Genomic DNA, 21794 nt, shown 5'->3' with positions numbered 1-21794 from the left:
CTGTAAGGTAACACATCTTTTCGATTTTCAAGATTGGTCAAATTTCCTCTCTTTACCGCCTCTTAAAGTCTATTAACCTTTGGCGAGGATTTTTTTATGCTAATCTCCATTCTATCAAGCCAAAAAAGTTATAATCCTTAGTTCTAGGAAAACACATTCTTCTAGATCATGCCTTGTTTGACTCGATTTTTCAGTGTAAGTGTTCTGGTTTCCCGATGCTTTTCAAAAATACCTGGCCTGAAGATTTTAAAATTACCTTTGATCAAGCCAAGCGCTACATAGCCAAGTCTCCCTCTGATTCCTTTACTAACTAGTTAGGTTCCAGTGATATTAGCTTTAAAAATCGGGTTCTTGCCCACATTGTAGCAACAACCCTTCTCCCTCACACTGACTCATTCTCCACTTTCTGAACGAGATACTTTTCTTATCTACTATCTGGTGACCAAGCTTAAAATCAAACTGTCCTCGTGGGTTGTAAACTTTATGTTTGAAAGTGCTGATGACATCATTAGTCTACCTTATGGTATAGTTATCACTCATCTCTTGGAAGTCCATAACATCTCTATTTCCAACTACCCCTTTGTCTTTGTCACCAAATCTTACAACTCAAGAGCATTTTCCAGTATGGGGTATGTGTGTGTTAAGGGTTCCTAGGGTGAAGAAATAAGAGAGAGAAATCAAGAATGTCCACATTGATTCAAAGGTCAAAGCCTCTCGTTCCCATCATGGTGCGAGTGATCCTGAACTTGTAAAAAATTTGACTGTCATTGACAGCAAGCTAACCATCATCAAGGACCTTCTTGCTGTAACTCCATAAACTTTCGGGGATATTCATGCCATCTCCAAGGAGACAAGGTCCGATGAATCAAAGATAAGGGTCAAGATTCTCAAGTTAGTAGAAATTGCAGTAAAAGCTTTCAAGGAGGTGCATGACAGGATCGATGGGGTGTCTGTTTCAGTAAATACCATCTTTGATCGTCTGAAGGTGGCGATTTGCAATACTCTTACTAACTTCATTAGTTATTTTTTTGTTTTGTTGAACTCTCACTAACTCTACATGCTTATAATTGCCTATGGTTGCCTAGTTTGATTGCTTCCGTCTGCAATGCTTTTGTTGTTCTATATGTGTATATTCCCTCTTAGCTGATGCCAAAAAGGGGAAGAAGTGAGTTTACATTGCAGGACAAGTATCAACACTTGAGGGGGAATCGACTGCATCATGATGGGAGTTTACAGTACTGTTTTGCTGAGGGGGAGCCAACTAAGGAGTCGACTAAAACATAAAAGGAATCGACTATAACAGGGAAGTAAACTACTTTCATATGTTATTTTATTATCATCAAAAAGGGGAAGATTGTTAGATATAGATTTCAATGACAAAAATTAACATATTATTATGGTGCAAGATCATGAGAAATGAAAAGAAGGATACGAGAAAATCTATCAATGATGTGCAGAAAAAGTCAAGAAAGAACGGAGTAAAAGAATCAGGGCAAAGATCTATCAACGGAAGAAAGTACGGAAGATTCAAGATTGAAGTAATATGACAACTAGAATGATTGATACAATGAAGGAAGGACCAAGATTTGCGGTTACCCTGGTTGTTGAAGATATGTGTCGATAAAGGAAGGCTTTCAATCCCATGAATCAAGGAACAACTGAAGGAGGAATTATGACAAATCCCATTTCGAAGAAGGAAATGCCCGACAGTTATGGACTATCTATGAAAGCTCTGTACTTATTCTTGGAATGAATCATACCAGATTTAACTCCAAGGATCAATTCCCTTATGATTGCAAATCATTCAACGGTCTACCAAAGATTCGCCAAGCCAAACTCAAGTATAAAATGGAGTATGTCAAGGAAGCATCACATACTTTGATCGAACCACTATCACTCTTTTCGTTCTACTCCAAACAAGCATTGTAGTCTAATCTAGATCTACTGATGGGTTTCAATGTCTTTGCCTTATGCTACTTATGTTTTGATGATCTAACAAACTTATTGTCAAAGAACCAGATAAAGAACCTCACCCACCTGGTGTACTCTTCAAATGAATAATGTTCAGTCTGATCTCCAGCAAGTGAGTGAACAACCACAAGGAAGAACAAAACAGGGACATGGTCCCTTAGGGTTCTCCGATAGAAGTACAAGTCAACTATACAGATGGAACGTAACAGCAGATAGTGACTATCCGCAATTGTTACAAAGAGGAACACAACAGGGACCTGGCCCCTTAGGGTTATCTAATAGAAGTACAAGTCAACTATATAGCTGGAACACAACTGTAGAAAGTGATTGTCCGCAACTGCACACACGATAGTGCAGCAGACAGTGCAACAATCACTTCTCATTGGGAAGAAGTGTATGCCAAGATTTGACATCACCATTGTGATGTCTTTTGTAGTATAACAACTTAGTGCAAAGCACAACACTTCACTTGAGCATTCAGTGATATTATCTCAAGCATTAAAGTGTTCATCCGGCATTGAAGTCACTGGTGTGTCAAGAACAAGAAGACAACTCCACTAAAGGATCAGTTTCACAATGAGTCTATGTGTATCTATAGTTGAGTTGTAATCTTGTTATTTGTTCTTCATTGTAACTCCTATCTTGCTTTTTAGAAGCTTTGTTTTAGGAAACCAAAATACATAAACTTTCTAAGTTTATATTGTGACTAGGTTTAGTGATAAGTTTAAAGCCTTTGTAACTAGAAAGTCACAAAGTGGCTTGTGGTAAGAGTATCACAAGTTAGTTAAGTTGAATCCTTTGTAGTAGAGGTATTACAAAGTGGCTTGTAATAGTGAGATTACAAGTTAGTAAAGTTAAAATCCTATAAGGGTAGGTTGTGGTTTTTGTGCCCTTGTGTGAGATTTTTCCACGTAAAAATCAAGTGTCTCATTTACTTACAGTTTTACTAGTATTCTCAGTATAACCTTATAGAGGACCAGGTACTCTACTGTTTGGTGGACTCATATAAACTAACAATTGGTATCAGAGTGGGTTCCTCCTATCAGACTAACACCTAGGAAGGATCCTTATGGCTGCTCCACCAAATTTTGAAGAAGGTCAATCTACATACCGACCACCCAGATTCAATGGACAATACTATAGGTGGTGGAAGACTCGTATGCATGATTTTATAGTGGACGAAGATTCAGAACTGTGGGACATCATCTGTGATGGTCCACATGTTCCTATGAAGAAGCTTGAAGAAACTGGACTAATGGTGCCGAAAGACAGAAAAGAGTACAACGACATTGACAGAAAAGCTGTAGAAAAGAACTATCGTGCCAAGAAAATCTTGGTATGTGGCATATGACCCGATGAGTATAATAGAGTCTCATCTTGTGATACTGCCAAAGAAATATGGGAAGCATTTCAAACCACACACGAAGGAACTACTCAGGTTAAACAGTCCAAGATTGACATGCTCACCACTAAGTATGAGCTCTTTAGGATGAACGATGATGAGTCTATACAGGATATGCACACCAGATTCACCTCCATCATAAATGAGCTTCATTCACTTAGAGATGTTATTCCCAGAAACAAGCTTGAAAGGAAAATCCTCAATATTTTACCTGGTTCTTGGGAATGTAAGGTAAATGCCATCACTGAAGCTAAAGATCTACAAACTCTAACCATGGATGAGTTGATTGTTAATCTAAAGAAATACGAGATGAGGAGAAAGAAAGACAGTGAAAAGAGAGAGCCTAAGAAGGAAAAGAACCTGGTACTCAAAGCTGAAAGCGCTGACTCAAGGGATGAAGATAGTGATATGGCCTATCTTACTAAAAGATTTCAAAAGATGGTTCGAAGAAATGGTGGTATACCAAAGAGGGGTAGTTCAAGTAAGGCAAGGAACAAGTTCTCTGTCACAGGTGTGGAAAGCCAGGGCATTTCATCAAAGACTGCCCACTCGTGAAACAAGAGCAATACAAACAAAATCCTGACAAAGCAGCAAAAAGGAACCTGGTTCCAGACAAACGATTCAATCGAAAAAGTGCAGCTGACAATACTGTGAAACAGGCTTTTGCTGCGTGGGGAGACTCCTCCTGTGAATCAAAAAGGGAACCAGATTTAGAAAACAGTTCCATGATGGCGGTGGAAACTAAAGCAACGAAGTATGACTCACTGTTCGCACTGATTGCTTAGTTTGATAAGAATGAAGAAGATGAAGATGATGAGGTAAATTTCAGGAATGTTTAGAGAAATTTGAAATCCTACTCTTCTAAGAAGTTAAGGTCATTAACAAATGTTCTAATTGATGCTTATTATAACCTTGATAATGATAAGGAGATCCTGACCATAGAACTAGGAGAAGCTAAACAATCTAGAGATGATCTAGTGGCCTGTGTAGTGGACCTAAATGAGACCATAGCTAGTCTTGAAAAAGAAAATGAAGCTCTAAATGAAAAGATAACTAGTGTAGAGAATGAGAGAGATGACTTGATGGTAGTGGTGGTTAACTTGAAGGAAACAATAAAAGGTCTCAGCAATGAGAAACACACTCTAGAAGAAAAAATTTCAGCTACTAAGCAAAAGAGGGATGATTTTTTTAGTGTTAATCACTGACCTAGAGGAAACCATTGAGGGACTCAATAGAGAACATATGACAGTGAGTCTTGGGAAAGGGAATAAAGTAGCTAGTGAGACACACATCAAGTTTGAACATGAATTAAATGATGTGAAAACTAGTCTATGTGGTGAACTTGAGAAAAATCGGCAACTTCAAGCTGAATTGGAGAAAATACAAATTGATCTTGAGAAATATCTGAAGTGGAACTGGTCCTCAGATGCTGTCACTACCATGTATTTGAATAATAGTGAAAATAAGCAGGGAATAAGGTTCCAAAGGGAGAAAACTCCTTACAACCCTCACAGCAAGTACATCATTGTTCTTGATAACTGACTGTGTACCCACTGTGGGAACAATGGGCACTTCAAAGAAAATTTCCAGGCCAGAGTTCAATTTGTTCAGAAAAACAAAGTTTTTACTAACAAAGTGACTACTAACAAGGGACTAGGTACCTAAATCTAACCCATAATTTGCATGTACAAGAAATAGTGAGAGGAAGTAGACTGCAATTAACCATGGACGGGGATGCTTAAAGAACGTGACTGGAAGCACCATAGATTTCTTCTCATTGAAATCCCTGTAGGAAAGGAATGTACCCCTTGAAAAAGGAAAGGGTAAATTCTCAGTGCTGGAAGAGTTGGAAAATATCCTTGTCACTCAATTGAGAACTTGTACTATGTGGATGGCCTGAAGTACAATCTCCTGAGTGTCTCTCAAATCTGCGATAAAGGGAACAAAGTAGAGTTCTTATCAAAAGTGTGCACAGTTGCCAATCTGGTAACTAGGAAAGTGGTCTTAGTGGCCAAAAGAAACAAGAACATCTACGTTGCTGACTTTGAATCTTTACAAGCTAGTGAAATGGGATGCTTGAAGTCAGTTTATAATGATACAGAACTTGGCATGGAAGATTGGGGCAAGCAAGCTTCTCACTTCTGAATAAATTGATTCAGAAGGACCTGGTTCGTGGTCTGTCAAATTCAATATTCACCTGGACACTAGTTCTAAGAACAAAGAATGAGACATTCGAGGTGTTTTAGGGAATTGTCAAGAAGATCCAAGTGAAGATAAAATTGAAGGCAATATGCATCAGATCTGACCACGGGACTGAATGTGACAATGCCAAATTTGATGAGCTTGTAACAAAAATGGAATTACACACAGGTCCTCAGCACTAAGGACTCCACAGCAAAATGGTGTTGCTAAAAGAAAGAACAGAACTCTGGAAGACATGGCGTGGACAATGCTCATCGATAGTGGAATCGCCAAAAAATTCTAGGCAAAAGCAATACACTCTACTTGCTACTTGGTGAACAGGTGTATGATCAGGTCCCTCCTGAACAAAACCCACTATGAGCTGCCAAATGGAAGAAAACCAAGGACAACTTATTTGAGAGTATTTCTGAATGAAAATGCCATGATTTCAACAAAAGGAAGGACCAACTTGGGAAGTTTGATGCAAAATGTGATGAAGGAATCCTTCTGGGATACTCCCCACAAAGCAAAAGCCACAAAGTCTACAACAAAAGAGCACACTGGTGGAAGGAAGTGCTCATGTGCTATTCAACGAGACACATTCTTCTAATAAAGGAGGAAACATTTATGATCAATATAATGAACCATGTCTGGGCCGTGTGAAATATCTGAGGTTTCAAATGGGAAGGCTGATATGATGAGTAAGATGAAGAACACAAGTTAAAGACAATGCAACATTCTCTTCCACTTCTCATAAGGAACCTGGTACTTCAATTACTACCACTGAAGTTGAAGAAAGAGTGGAGATGCAGTGCAAGGCACTCCACAAGTAACAAAATAAAGAGTGCAGGGAAATCCAATAACCTGCCAAGTTCCTCTACTGATCAAACCTTAGTCCCAAACTGGAAACACAAAAGCTCCTATTTACCTGATAACATAATATCTCCTCTTCATTTTGGTTTTAGACGAGAATAAAAAAAATTAAATTTTTTTTAGTCCCTTTTGTATTTCCACTCCAGAATAGAATTCAAAGTCAAGTCCCAAGGAATCCTACTTAAAGGCTTCCAAAAGAAGTTTGAGATACCTAAGGGAACGCATGACCTAGTCTTGTGTTACCCCTCAGGTGATAGTTCTAATCTTATTAGGTATGTTGATATTAACTATGCAAGTTATCTTATGGACAGGAAAAGAACATCTAGAATGGCTCACTTGCCATGATCATGCCTCGTCTCTTGGGACGCAAGGAAGCAAAACTCAATGGCTTCGTCAACAACTGAAGCCGAATGTATAGCGACAACATCCTGATGTGCTCAAACCCTTTGAATTAAGCAGCAATTAGAAGATTTTGGGGTATTCTCTGATGGTATACCTTCTCTATCCAATTCAAAACAAGAGGACCAAGCACATTGAGGTGAAGCATTATCTTCTGAGGATCAATATGGAGAAAGGGTTGATATGTGGAAAGTCCTGCGGCACAGAAGAACAAATTCCAGATATCCTCACCAAAGCCTTAAGGAGGGAACATTTTGGAAGAAACAAGGTGAAGCTGGGGTTATTGAAACCTAATGGAGAACCTGATTCTCCAGTAGTTGGCTATGAAAATCACCTTCAGGTAAAATTAGCTAAAGTGTTTTCTGGCAAAGCCTAACTCACATCGATACCGTTGCAAGTAAACACGCATGACGATCATAGAAGCTAAAGGCATAGTTATGAACTGCGAAAGAAGATCTGCTAAAATCTTTTTCAAAAAAAAAATGTTTGGGCATCAGGTTCATGTACCACGGGTTAGTAGTAATGTGTTTGTTCTGCATGCCTTCTCAAAAATGCTAACAAAATTAACTCAATTACCATATCATCCAACTTTTCAAAGTCTACATGTCATGTCTTGTCTTTCAAATTCCTTCATCCCCTATGCACGATAATATTTTCTCACAAACCTACCGCTATTTTCAGAACTATTTAGAACCCATTTCTCTCTCTTCTTATCATTAGTCCTTTTTAAAATAAAACTTTGTTTCTCCCTCATAGCAAGTCATGAACCTTCATCTCTTCTATATAGCTATGATCCTCTCTTTATCTCTCTCTCTCTCTCTCTCTCTCACTCTACTTGTCTTCCAAATAACTCTATAATGGCAATCGAATGATCGCTTCCTTCTCCCACCATTAACACCACTACCACTTCCCTATCATCCTTAAAATCATCCCTAGAGATTCACTATTCCACTTCTTCTAATATTACTGTATCCACACCAGGTTCCTCCTCTTTTTCTATAGTACTTCCTTTTTTGACAAACCCTGTTTTCCTCCCATATATTCAAAACTTTATGTCTCATCACTCCTCTGATCTCATCAAAGAACATTTAGGGGGTTTCACCTCTCACGTGTCAGAGGTCTCTAAGGATGATCCTGATCAGTATCTGAACTCCTCAATTTTGGACTTAGTGACTCTCATAGAGTCACCAGAAAAGGAAGCAACACATAACATCATGGCTATCGCTGCTGAGAGTCTAATGAATGAAGGAGCATATCTCTCGTTTGAGTATCAGGGGGAATAAATTCCATTCCTAGGTGATGTAAGTACCATAGTACTCCTCGAGTCTTTGGTTCATGAGACGTTCCCAGAAAAACCTACTGAAGAACCTGATTCTCTTCCAAGAAAACCCACTTTTGCACCTCCGGATCATCTTAAGCTCTTAGAATCCTCCTCCAAGTCACACACTATCAGGTCACATCAGAAAGATGGTTTTGAGTCTACTTGCAGAAAAGTAGGAGGAGTGTCAAGACAAGGAAAAAGAGGTTGATGAATCAAGGGGAATTTGTTATTGACAAGAGTGTTCCAGTAAGTGAGATTGACAAAAATGCTCCAAAGGAACCTAGTTCCTTAGTGAAAAAATTTATAAAAGCTCAAAAGTCTGTGGATAAAGCTTCCGATGAAACTATTAAGAAATAAAATGGTGCATCTGGGAATGGCAGCAGTAAGTCTAAGAAGAGTCCAAGTTGAGCAAGCCATGTCTGAAGATGATACTGTGGGGCTAGTAAGCTGGAAAGGAAAGTCTGTTGAAGGATCTAGCAAACAAAAATGGGAAACTGGTAGAGAACCTGGTCTTCTAAGGACCATGCCCTGTGATAATGGTCTTTGGCAGTAGATATTAAGAGCTCATAAAGTCTTGTGTGGTCGTACATTCGACCCAGCAATTTCATAGATGGCCGGTATGAGCCAAATTCTGGATATAATGGAATTTCAGCAATGGGAGCACTTGTTTCAGGGGAGCATGCCTCTGGTGTACGAAGATGTGGTACAAATTTTCTACGTATCTCTCTTCACCGTTGAGGGGGATCATATTTGTGCGCTAGTAAATGGTGTTGACATTATACTCGATGCTTCAACATTGGGAAAGGTTCTCAGAATTCCATGTGAAGGAATGTCCTCAGTCAAAGGTGTATGTGATGTCAACTTTATGAGAGCTATCATGAAAGAGCAAGCTATTCAGCAGGGGGAACAGGTAGCATAAGAAGGTATTACTTTCTGAGTATTAGCTTCTTTTTGAACTGGTCAATAAGGTGCTCTTACCTCGCTTTGAGAGATGGTCCATTGCTATAAAATCGGATATGGTCTTAATGGAGGCGCTTGATGAGTTTATCCCAATCAATTTGCCAGCAATTATGATAGATCATATGCAAAAGGTGGCAAACTTTAAAGGTGGGAATCATGGGCTTCCATATGATTTTCTCGTCACTCAAGTGTTCAGATTTTATAATGTCCCCTTGGGTAATCCCAGAGTAGGCACACACAAGAAAACCTTCTCTAAAACCACTTTAGAAGAATGTGAGTGTGTAGAAAGAGTTGGTGGAAGCATCTCGACCATTTCTCAACTGATCAATGCTCAAAACGCAGCTTCTGAAGAGATCAGAAGGTTGAGGGCTTAAAATGCCATACTGGAAACCCAGTTCAGTCAAGCAGTTAAAGGACCCGATTCCATTAATGAAGAAGTTGCCCGCCTGACAAAGGAAAATGATAAGTTTCGCGCAAAACTGGTTGAAGAACAACTGTTTGCAAATGCCCGACTGGACCTGGTTCTCAAAACCATTGATGCCTCCTCTTCCAGGCCTCCCTCTTCTAGTGCTCCCTGGGATTCTCTTAGTGGCCAGCTAATTATTGCTATAATATTTTGTGGTTGTTGTTTTCTTTTTGTTGTCTTTTTGTGATAAGCATGCTGGATTTCACCACTATTGCTCCTGTTTTGCTCAGTCCATTATTAATATTAATGAAACAGCTCCTCGTTTTGCATGTACAATGCTGCTTTCCTCTAGCTTCTCTTTTCTTTCAAGTTGTGTGTACATATGTGGCATGAGTTGGCTGTGTTAGACTTCTTTATGCTGATTGCCTTCTTGTGTATCTTTTTAATGATGCAAAAAGGGGAAAAAGGTCAGGGATCAGGGAGTTAGGGGTCAGGAAGTAAGGTCAGGGGTCAGGGAGTCAAGGGGAACTTGTGTAGCAACTTGCTGCAAATATAAGGGATCTAATTTAGAGGGAATCAAAAGCAAAAGGTCAGGGAAAACTTGTGTAGTGTCTGGTACCTTATCTAATTATCTCTATCAATGCAAATACCATCACTGCCTAAGTTTGTCATCATCAAAAAGGGGAAAATTGATGGGTTTTCAATGTCTTTGCCTTATGCTTCTTATGCTTTGATGATCTAACAAACTTATTGTCAAAGAACCAGATAAAGAACCTCACCCACCTGGTGTACTCTTCAAATGAACAATGTTCAGTCTGATCTCTAGCAAGTGAGTGAACAACCACAAGGAAGAACACAACAGGGACCTGGTCTCTTAGGGTTTTCCGATAGAAGTATAATTCAACTGTACAGATGGAACGTAACAGCAGATAGTGACTATCTACAACTGTTACAAAGAGGAACACAACAGGGACCTGGTCCCTTAGGGTTCTCTGACAGAAGTACAAGTCAACTGTACAACTGAAACGCAACTGCAGAAAGTGACTGTCCGCAACTGTACACGCGACAGTGCAGCAGTCACTTCTCATTGGGAAGAAGCGTGTGCCAAGATTTGACATCACCATTGTGATGTCTTTTTTAGTATAACAACCTAGTGCAAGGCACAACACTTCACTTGAACATTCAGTGATATTCTCTCAAACATTAAAGTGTTCATCCGACATTGAAGTCACTGGTGTGTCAAGAACAAGAAGACAACTCCACTAAAGGATCAGTTTCACAATGAGTCTATGTGTATCCGTAGTTGAGTTGTAATCTTGTTATTTGTTCTTCATTGTAACTCCTATCTTTCTTTTTAGAAGCTTTGTTTTAGGAAACCCAAAATCTGTAAACTTTCTAAGTTTATGTTGTGACTAGGTCTATTCATAAGTTTAAAGCCTTTGTAACTAGAGAGTCACAAAGTGGCTTGTGGTAAGAGTATCACAAGTTAGTTAAGTTGAATCCTTTATAGTAGAGGTATTACAAAGTGGCTTGTAATAGTTAATTACAAGTTAGTGAAGTTAAAAGCCTACAAGGTAGGTCGTAATTTTTGTCTCCTTGTGTAGGATTTTTCCACATAAAAATTTTGTGTCTCATTTACTTACAGTTTTACTAGGATTCTCAGTATAACCTTATAGAGGACCATGTACTTTACTATTTGGTGGACTCATATAAACTAACATCTACTGTGTAGTTAGGGAGAGAAGAAAGAGGAAAAAATAACTGGTGAGACATTGTATCAAGAAGCGAGAAGTAACATAGTGGCTAAGCTGTTGGCATAAAACTACATCAACTTTCTTGTATCGAGAAACTTCAACTATAGAAAGAGAATACCATTGCAACCCAAGGGGACTGGACTTTGGATTCACATTGAATCCGAACCAGTATAAAAATTTTGATGCCTTTAATTATTGCATTTTTATTTATGCTTTATTTATATTCTGTTCTTACTCTCAGTCGACTAATTGGTAAACTAGTCAACTACTTAGGATAGAAAAAGAAAAATCGACAATTCACCCCTATTGTACATTTAGATGGTCCAATTCATTTTATTGGAAATGCTGTTAAATAGCTGAAGTATTATTGGCAATTCGAAAAGCGATTCAAATTGTTGTGAAGTGTAGTTGGAACTTGGGAGAAGCTACTAATTGGTTCAATCAATGCTTAATAATAGAAGAATAGTTCCTCCATTAGATGTGAATATGCATTGCTTTTGTGAAGATATTTGATATCTTATGCTGTATCTTTTGTGTATATAAATAGAAAATATAATATTTGTCGTCATAAGTTATTTAAGCTTTAATTTCTTTATCACTATTTAATGAAGCTTCTTGATTCTACCTTATCAATAAGGCTCCATTTGTTATGTGGAAATTGACGTATGTTTCTGTTAAATGCATGCCGAAAAAAAAAGATTACCAACCCATGTTCACGTTAAACAGTAATTAATCTCATTTGACTTTTAATTAAGTTATCTAAACGTATTAAGACTATTACGCAATGAAGTGTATAAAATTTAAGCTTATTGCTAATTAGGTCAGACTCTCATGATATTAAGCAAAAAGAGGAGATAATGGGGAAAAAAAAGTTAAAGAGGAAAAAAGGTGCACTACCACTGGTTTAAGACAAGACCCGTTCAAGTAGAAGCAAAATCGCACAAACATAGATATATAAAGAGTCTTGGGCATTGACATGTGTTGTGCTTTCTCACCATTGTATTGAGAAAAACAAGATCTCTTCTAACGGAATAGGAAGAATGGTTTGTAACCATTGCCAGCTAGCTAATTATAGTTACAATTAAACCTATAAATAGTAGCTCACAAATAAAGGTTTTTAGTCTAAAATCAAAATCTCTTCAAATATTATCTATCTGAGTTCTTTGTGGCGCAGTTTGGAAGCAAAAAATGCAGGCAATCAAGGAAAAGTTCAATGATATGAGCGCCATGCGCAAGGCCAAAGCAGAAGCCAAGGAGGAGGAAAAAGTAAGAATTACATAGATATATATATATATATATATATATATATATATATATATATATATATACAGAATGCTTTAATCTCTGTTAAAGACTGAATATTTAAAGGCATCAGAAAATTTTTTCCTATTTTATGACACGTAAAAGTTATTTAAACAATCAAATCATTTAGGAATCGTTTGGTTGGGAAACAAGTTAATCCAGGAGTAATTATGCCGGAATTAATTATATCGGGTTTGTTATCCCACCCTCTCATAAGGATAAAAAGATACAATCCCGGGATAACTCATTTCCAGATTAGTTATACCGATTTTATCCAAACCAAACGTGTAATAAACTCATCTCAAATTTAATCTCAGGGATAATTATCCCGTATCCCTCGTACCAAACGAACTCTTAAATAGTAGTGACAAATAATCTTTTACAATCAAAGGCGGATCCAGGATTTCAAGATGATGAATGCGCTATTGTATAAAGAGGTGGATCTAGAATTCACATTTAATGGGTTTAATTTTAGTCTCTTACCCTGAGCCCACTACACTTTCGAAATTATAGGTTCAAAATTATACTTTTTGAAATTTTACTTATTTTCACGTATATATATGTACTACATTACGAAAACAAGACCACTCGGAGTGGGTTTTGAACCGCTAAGTTCACTTGTAGAGGTGCACCACATAAATATTGCACCACATGAGTCTTTGAGCATGGGTGCACGCACATATATTTAAGTAATTTTAAAGAAATATAACATTATTATACATGGTTTAGGGACAGTAGCATGGGTTGATGTAAACTCATATCCTAAGACCTAGATACACCCTTGTAACTATAATTAATATTGATAGGTGACCTGAAATAATGTTAGATATGTTACCTGTTATAACAAGTATCGTACTACTTAAATTGTAGTAATAGTGTAAAAATTCTTAAAATGTTACTATATATAATAAACCTGTTTTCAAATGTTATAGGCTGAGAAGGAAGTGGCAAAGACAAGAGTGGAAGTAGCACATGAGGTAAGATTGGCAAGAGAGGCAGAAGCAGCAATGGATCTGCATGTCAACAAAGCTGCAGAGAAGATTGCACAACATGAGCCAAAGCATGAACCAGGAGCCTCAGACCCTTATGCAGCTGCCAACTTGACCAGCATTGACAATTCCAGTACTGGAGACTCCTATGGCCTTGATCATGCCAACCATCCTGCAGGCCAAGTCAATGCTGCTGGAACAGGACCAACTGGCTACATGGCGGATAATCGGTCCGGAGGACCTCCAACTAACAATCTGCTGTAGACAATTTCTACACTAGTTTGCTCAAGCTTGGTTGCTATTAGCGATTCAAATTGGTGGCAAAATCGAGTCTTCATTGGGCAATTGTTTATGTTATAGAAGAATAAGTGGAGCAACTTTTGATGTTCTCCAATGTTGCTCTTGTAGGGTTGGTTTGATATATCCTTTTGTAACTCTTGTTAGAGCTGCCCTTTAATCCTTGTTAATTCTTGGTAGTTAGATTTTTATTCTTGAGTTGCTTTTGTATGTCAAGTTCTTACCTATATACTACATTTTCAAATGACCATATATGTGTTATATCTATTCCAACAAATAATATATAGGAAGGAGGTTCTCAATGTGATATATGTCTAAAATCATAACTCTAGGTGGCGCCGATATATTAAGTAATTAAGCCATGATATGATAGATGGAATTAGTGGCAGTTGGTGTGAGGATCTTTTCTTTTTTACGTACATTATATTCTTCTGCTCTTCATAGGCTGGGAACGGGTAGACTTAAGCAAAGTTGCATGAATGAGCAATAAAGGTCAATCTAAGTTTTAGTTTTTAATTTGGTCACAGTGCTTCTAAAATACTGATAATATGCTTCATAATTGAGATATATTTCATTATTAAATATCATAAATATCAAATGTGATTTGAACCACAAACTCCAGCTTTTCTCAATGAATTCCTAACTATTTACTCCATTAAGGGGTTAACTTCAACCATTAATGAGTGGAATCTAACACAATACCACATTGAATTTACCCAAAAAGCTTACCTTGATTATTTCGCAAAAGGCTTTTTCATAGCCGCAAAATGTCTTTATAAAAGTGTGAGTTTTTCTCTCAAAATATCTTGTACGATAACTGTGTACTAAATTCCCCAAAGTTATATCGAGTGGTATTTGAGTCAAATCGAAAAAAAAAAAATCGAATGTGGTTTGGTTTGATATTGAGAAAAAATTCGATCATAATTGATTTGGTTTGGTTTTGATTTTAACTAAAAAAGTCAAATCGAAACTAAACCAACTCGATAGTACATTTATATAATTTTTAAAATATTGTATACATATACATATTTATTATTATATAATTTATAAATATTTTTTAAACTTTTTCACAATTTTATTTTTTAACGTATAATTTCAAATTTGAACTTAACATTCTTGAATGGTAAATAAATTTTATAGCGTATAAATGTAGCAACTCAAACAAAGTTCATATTAATACTAATGCTAACAAAAAAAATTCAATTCGACACTAGGAATGACGATAGTGTTGGACATTTATTTTTTAGTTTTACATTAGTTTATTATGAAAATGCATGACTTAGTTTATCTTTTTCTTTAGTGCTTAGTTATGTAATTAAAACTACTTATTACCTGTACTTAATTATTTTAGCATGACCTATATGGTATTTTTAGATTATGTTAATTTTCAATATAATTTATTAACTAGCAGTATTTGCTTTATGCAATTTTGTTATCTTTGTTATTGAATAATTTAGTATAATGCTATGAATTATCTCATATAATTGTGTTATTTTCTTGACAATACATTATATAGTTATATCTTACTAGGATTAAATAATATTTTGGAGTACAAGTAACATATTTTGTGCGGGGGAGGATGTTGGTTGCAACTTCTGCTTGTATATAGTATCATGATCTAGGTTGGCGTGTGAGGTTTACTTACCGTTCTTTTCGGTAGGTGATCATGTTTCTGATTTTTTATCTAGAGGAGACTAGGAAGTTTTCACTAAGAAATCCCCACAGACGGCGCCAAATTGTTTGACCAAAAGATATCGAAACCTTGTTTGATTAAATCAATTAATGAAGATGAAGAGATAAATCTTGGTCAAACATAATGAACTCCAGATCCATAAGCAAATAAGAAAATAATGCATAAGATGAAATAGGGACGATCAATCTTATTGAGGTATTTCATTTATTCTCTCACTAATCGATGGAGATGACTGTTTTACATAATCAAAGGAAGATAGCTTTGTCTTCTTTTTGCTAAGAAGATTATAGAGGAAAGGAAAGAGAGAAAAAAAAAACCTTCGTATATATAGTTATGGAATCCTTACTATGTTATTGGGTCAATGTATTTTCATACCACGTCCGCTTTCGTCATTTCCTAAGTATTGTTCTTTGACTCGGGGGTATTGTGAGTACGGGGTTTGGAGCAAACCATGTCGTCTTCCAATATCTCCCCGCTTCGACGGGATCTCGGTTGGGTCGACCGCAGCGGTCAGATTTTGACCGATACAGTTAGTCCCTCCGTCTGTCGGGGTCGTCTTTTGTCGGGCTTGGTAGACGGATTATGATTGTCACATATCTTAAGAAAAATCTGACTACCTACCCCTTGGGTATGGTCTTTAGATTCAAGTAATATAACAACGCCCTTTCGATATCCTTGAACCGTTGCGGCCGTTTCAGAATTGAAACATCGTTTAACTTGAAACGTTGTTTGTGGTTGCCGCTATTATGACACACGTTCCTAGGGAATTGAACCGTTTCATGCCCTATCAACTTCGATTGGCGACTCTTGGGTCTCGTGCTTGGGGGAATTTATGTTTCTTATAAATAGAAGGAATGCACCATTCGATTGACACAATTCTTTGCCTTTACTTGAAAGAACCTTGCGAATCTTTTTTTTCCTGATACTTCGGATATTTTATTTTCTCCGGTTAGCCAGGAACTTTCGTCTTTCCTTTTCTTTATCCCTTTGCATTATCAAATTGATATAAATGCCTGGAGATTCTTCTCGCGCTAACCTCCCTGCCACAATTTCCGCGGCGGAAAGTGATTATCTGGCCATTGGAGGAGTAGAAGTGGTAGAAGATGAGGATGTTGCGTCGGTAGCTGAGATCTTGCCTCTCCCTAGGAAAGCATGGAACGATTTTCACAGTCCCGCCGGGGAGGAGCCGGAACCTGCTTCCTCTGTCATAAATGAGGAGGGGATCGCAGAATTGAAGGCTAGGTGTGGAATTCCTCACTACGTCGAAATGCTGCCCACGGTGGGGAACGACATAGTTCATTTTGACTGCCAAGGGTATTGCGCATTCTGCGCCTACCCCTTTATTGTTGGGTACACGCTTCCTCTACCTCTCTTAGTGATAGATTTTTGCCACTTTTACGAGGTATGCCCGGCTCAACTTTTGCCATATATGTATAAATTGTTCCTCTTGCTGCTCAAGTTTGTGGATCTTGCCGATCGTGGGATCATTTTGGGGAACATGCTCAATATCTTTGCCCCTCAAAACATTCATGGCACAATGATTCACATACGCCACTGAGGGTCGAAGAGCCTGGTGGTGAAGATGGACGATAGAGCCAACCGTCGCTTCTACGAGAATTACCTTTATGTGCGGACCGAGCATCTTGTGGCGGATCCTATGGGGTTCCCTGAGAAATGGAACTTGGCACGTAAGTTTCTATACTTTTGGTCAGAATGATGTCTGACTGCTTTCCTTTGGGTAGTACTAAATTATTTATATTTTTACAGCCGCGATACTACCCCCTGCACCTATTGATAGTATCAGCGAGTGGGTGAAAGCCATCCTTCCTCACACGAGGGGGATCCGTACATGGTCGTTATTCTATGAGAAATATGGACGCATGCCCCTTACTGGTGAGTAATATAGTTTTTGTCCGTTGTTCTTCCCCCTTCCCTTTTTACTTGGTTTCTTATGTGACGCTCGTCGATGTCAGGGAGAGTGCGTAGAGCGAGGGCTCCTCCACTAGTTTTCTATTAGCCTACAGCATCCGCTCGCCCTACTTTAGTGTCCACTGCTCGACATTCGTTGAGGGCCACTTTAGTTGAATCTATGGATGTGGCCGTACGGATGAAGGCTACCCCTCGAACTGAGATTCCGACCCCTGTTGCCTATCTAGCTAGGTGAATTCTCTCATGCCGAGGAAGGAGAGGGGACATCCAAGAGGCGGCGAGTAGAATCTGAAATGGCTCCTTCGACCGTGATACATCTAGAGGAAGGACTTCCCTTGATGGGGTCTGATACGGGGGTTGATACCATTCCGCTTGTAGAGATAGAGACAACCGTTGCATTTTCCCCATCGACGGAGATCCCTGCCGCTATGATTGATCAGTAGCCTACCGCGACAGAGGGTCAAATTTCTGAGACAGCTGTTACTGTTTAGGACGGGCCTTCGTCCTCGGTTCCTGGTCATGCTTCCTCCTTGGCCGTTGAAAGGGAAAAGGGTGTCATGGTCGACGACTACGAATTTGAGTCTGACCTTGATCTTTAGGGTGTTATTGCAAACTTTTGTTGAAATATTAACCATCGTTTTTCAATCAAGGTCGAACTCCTCTTTTTTGGCAAAGTCCCTTGGCCTTAAGGGTGTTATTTCAAACTTTCGTCGAAATATTAACCTGTCGTTGTTCGATAAAGGTCTAACTCTTCTTTTTTGGCGGAGGCCCTTGGCCTTAAGGGTGTTATTTCGAATTTTCGTCGAAATATTAACCCGTCGTGAGTCCTAGTTTTTCAGAGAGTTGGGTATCTTCTGGGGGAGTCCCAGTTCACCTGATTTTATCTGCATTGGGGAGTGTGATGTCGGAGAGCAGAAAACGTTGTTGCTTTGCTTACACTCATTTCACACATATATTGGAGTTTCCTGTCTCACATTTTTGCTTTCTGGTCTAGAGATGTCATTAGTGGGTGGGACGATGGATTACACTTTTACCTCGGGGATTTCCTCCTCATCGGCTAGGTCTTTAAGTCCTCGAGAAGGCTCTCTTTGGAGACCTTCTTGGTGAGGGAGAGGGGGTATCACTTCCTAGGAGTTGGGTTTGTCTGGTGGACGATATTTCGATTCTTTTGTAGTATTTTCCCATTCTTCGGTTGGGATTTTCCTTGCTCGCCTGCCCGCACGGTGCTTGTGGTCTTGTTTGACCAAACAGTAGAAGGTGGGCAGGATGATATTCTCCTTATCCTGATCCGATGAGTTGGTGAATGGAGGTGGATCTGTGGCTCTGATCGCTTTGCTTGGCGTTTCCATGGTTGATGGGATGCCCGGCGTACGGGGGAGGATGTTGGTTGCAACTTCTGCTTGTATATAGTATCATGATCTAGGTTTGCGTGTGGGGTTTACTTATCGTTCTTTTCGGTGGTTGATCACGTTTCTGATTTTGATCTAGAGGAGATTAGGAAGTTTTCACTAAGAAATCCCCACAGACGGAGCCAAATTGTTTGACCAAAAGATATCGAAACCTTTTTGATTAAATCAATTAATGAAGATGAAGAGGTAAATCTTAGTCAAACACAATGAACTCCAGATCCATAAGCAAATCAGAAAATAACGCATAAGATGAAATAGGATCGATCAATCTTATTGAGGTTTTTCATTTATTCTCTCACTTAATCGATGTAGATCACTATTTTACATAATCAATGGAAGATTGCTTTGTCTTCTTTTTGCTAAGAAGATTACAAAGGAGAGGAAAGAGAGAGAAAAAACCCTTCTTCCTATATATAGTTATGGAATCCTTACTATGTTCTTCGGTCAATGTATTTTCATACCACGTCCGCTTTCATTATTTCCTGAGTACTGGTCTTTGACTCGGGGGGTATTGTGAGTACGGGGTTTGGAGCAATCCATGTCATCTTCCACTATCTCGCCGTTTGGACGAGATCTCAGTTGGGTCGACCGCAGCGGTCAGATTTTGACCGATACAGTTAGTCCCTCTATCTACCGGGGTCGTCTCTTATCGAGCTTGGTAGACAGATTATGATTGTGACATATCTTAAGAAAAATCTGACTACCTACCCCTTGGGTATGGTCTTTAGGTTCAAGTAATGTAACAACGCCCTTTCGATATCCTTGAACCGTTGCGGCCGTTTCAGAATCTAAACATCGTTTAACTTGAAACGTTGTTCGTGGTTGCCGCCATTATGACATACGTTCTTAGGGGATTGAACCATTTCATGCCCTATCAACTTCGATTGGCGACTCTTGGGTCTCGTGCTTGGGGGAATTTATGTCTCTTATAAATAGAAGGAATGCACCATTCGATTGACACAGTTCTTTGCCTTTACTTGAAAAAACCTTGCGAATCTTTTTTTTTCCTGATACTTCGGATATTTTTGTTTTCTCCGGTTAGCCAGGAACTTTCGTCTTTCCTTTACTTTATCCCTTTGCTTTATCAAATTGATACAAATGCCTGGCGATTCTTCTCGCGTTGACCTCCCTGCCACAATTTCGGCGGCGAAAAGCAATTATCTGGCCACTGGAGGAGTAGAAGTGGTAGAAGATAAGGAGGTTCTGTCGGTAACTGAGATCTTGCCTGGCCCTAGGAAAGCATGGAACGATTTCCACAGTCCCGCCAGGGAGGAGCCGGAACCTGCTTCCTCTGTCATAAATGAGGAGGGGATCACAGAATTAAAGGCTAGGTGGGGAATTCCTCACTACGTCGAAATGTTGCCGGCGGTGGGGAACGACATAGTTCATTTTGATTGCCTAGGGTATTGCGCGTTCTACGCCTACCCCTTTATTATGGGGTACACGCTTCCTCTCCCTCTCTTAGTGATAGATATTTTCCACTTTTACGAGGTATGCCCGGCTCAACTTTCCCCATACCTGTATAAATTATTCCTCATGCTACTCAAGTTTGTGGAGCTTGCCGGTTGTGAGATCATTTTGGGGAACATGCTCAATATCTTCGCCCCTCAACTTATTTGTGGCACGATGATTCACATACGCCACCGAGGTTCGAAGAGCCTGGTGGTGAAGATGGACGACAGAGCCAACCATCGCTTCTACGAGAATTACTTTTATATACGGACCGAGCATCTTATGGCGGATCCTACGGGGTTCCCTGAGAAATGGAACTTGGCACACAAGTTTCTATACTTTTGGTCAGAATGATGTCTGTATGCTTTCCTTTGGGTAGTACTAAACTTTTTATATTTTTACAGCCGCGAAACTACCACCTGCACCCGTTGATCGTATCCGCGAGTAGGTGAAAGCCATCCTTCCTCATACGACGGGGATCCGTACATGGTCGTTATTATATGAGAAATATGGACGCAAGCCCCTTACTGGTGAGTAATATCGTTTTTGTTCGTTGTTCTTCCCCTTCCCTTTTTACTTGGTTTCTTATGTGATGTTCGTCGATATCAGGGAGAGTGCGTAGAGCGAGGGCTCCTCCACTAGCTTTCCATCAGCTACATCGTCCACTCGCCCTACTTTAATGTCCACTGCTCGATATTTGTCGAGGTCCACTTCAGTTGAATTTACGACTGTGACCGTACGGATAGAGGCTACCCCTCGAACTGAGATTCCGACCCATGTTTCCTATCCAGCAGGTGAATCCTCTCATACCAAGGAAGGAGAGGAGCCATCCAAGAGGCGGCGAGTGGAGTCTCAACGGCTCCTTTAACCGTGATATATTTGGAGGAACTCCTACCCTTGATACGGGGGTTGATACCATTCCACCTTTAGAGACAGAGCCAGGCGTTGCATCTACCCCATCGACGGAGATCCCTGCCGCTATGATTAATCAGTAGCCTACCGCGATGGGGGGTCAGATTTCTGAGGCTGCTGTTACTATTTTGGATGGGCCTTCGTCCTCGGTGCCTGGTCGTGCTTCCTCCTCGGTGCCTGGTCGTGCTTCCTCCTCGGCCGCTGAAAGGGAAAAGGGTGTCATGGTCGATGACTACGAATCTGTGTCTGACCTAGATCTTAACGGTGTTATTTCGAACTTTCGTTGAAATATTAATCGTCGTTGTTCAATAAAGGTCGAAATCTTCTTTTTTGGCGAAGGCCCTTGGCCGTAAGGGTGTTATTTCGAACTTTCATCGAAATATTAACCCGTCGTTGTTTGATCAAGGTCGAACTCTTCTTTTTTGGCGAAGGCCCTTATCCTTAAGGGTGTTATTTCAAACTTTCGTCGAAATATTAACCCGTTGTTGTTCGATCAAGATCGAACTCTTATTTTTTGGCAGAGGCCCTTGGCCTTAAGGGTGTT

The 21794-nt window shown here is 39.3% G+C and overlaps 1 protein-coding gene across 1 annotated transcript; it reads left to right on the top strand.

Annotated features, from left to right (window-relative positions):
- The first annotated feature begins 12394 nt into the window (after positions 1–12394).
- On the top strand, positions 12395–14102 carry LOC104234433 (uncharacterized). The gene is made up of 2 exons (XM_009787995.2): positions 12395–12533; positions 13502–14102. Exons 1-2 carry the CDS (start codon positions 12456–12458, stop codon positions 13820–13822), a joined length of 399 nt encoding a protein of 132 aa, XP_009786297.1. The 5' UTR covers positions 12395–12455; the 3' UTR covers positions 13823–14102.
- Positions 14103–21794: the final 7692 nt, after the last annotated feature.

Source organism: Nicotiana sylvestris, chromosome 1 (genome assembly GCF_000393655.2).
Source record: "Nicotiana sylvestris chromosome 1, ASM39365v2, whole genome shotgun sequence".
Lineage (NCBI taxonomy): Eukaryota > Viridiplantae > Streptophyta > Magnoliopsida > Solanales > Solanaceae > Nicotiana > Nicotiana sylvestris.
The sequence above is the reverse complement of the archived record's forward strand: the minus strand, read 5'-3'. Positions and strand labels throughout refer to the sequence as shown.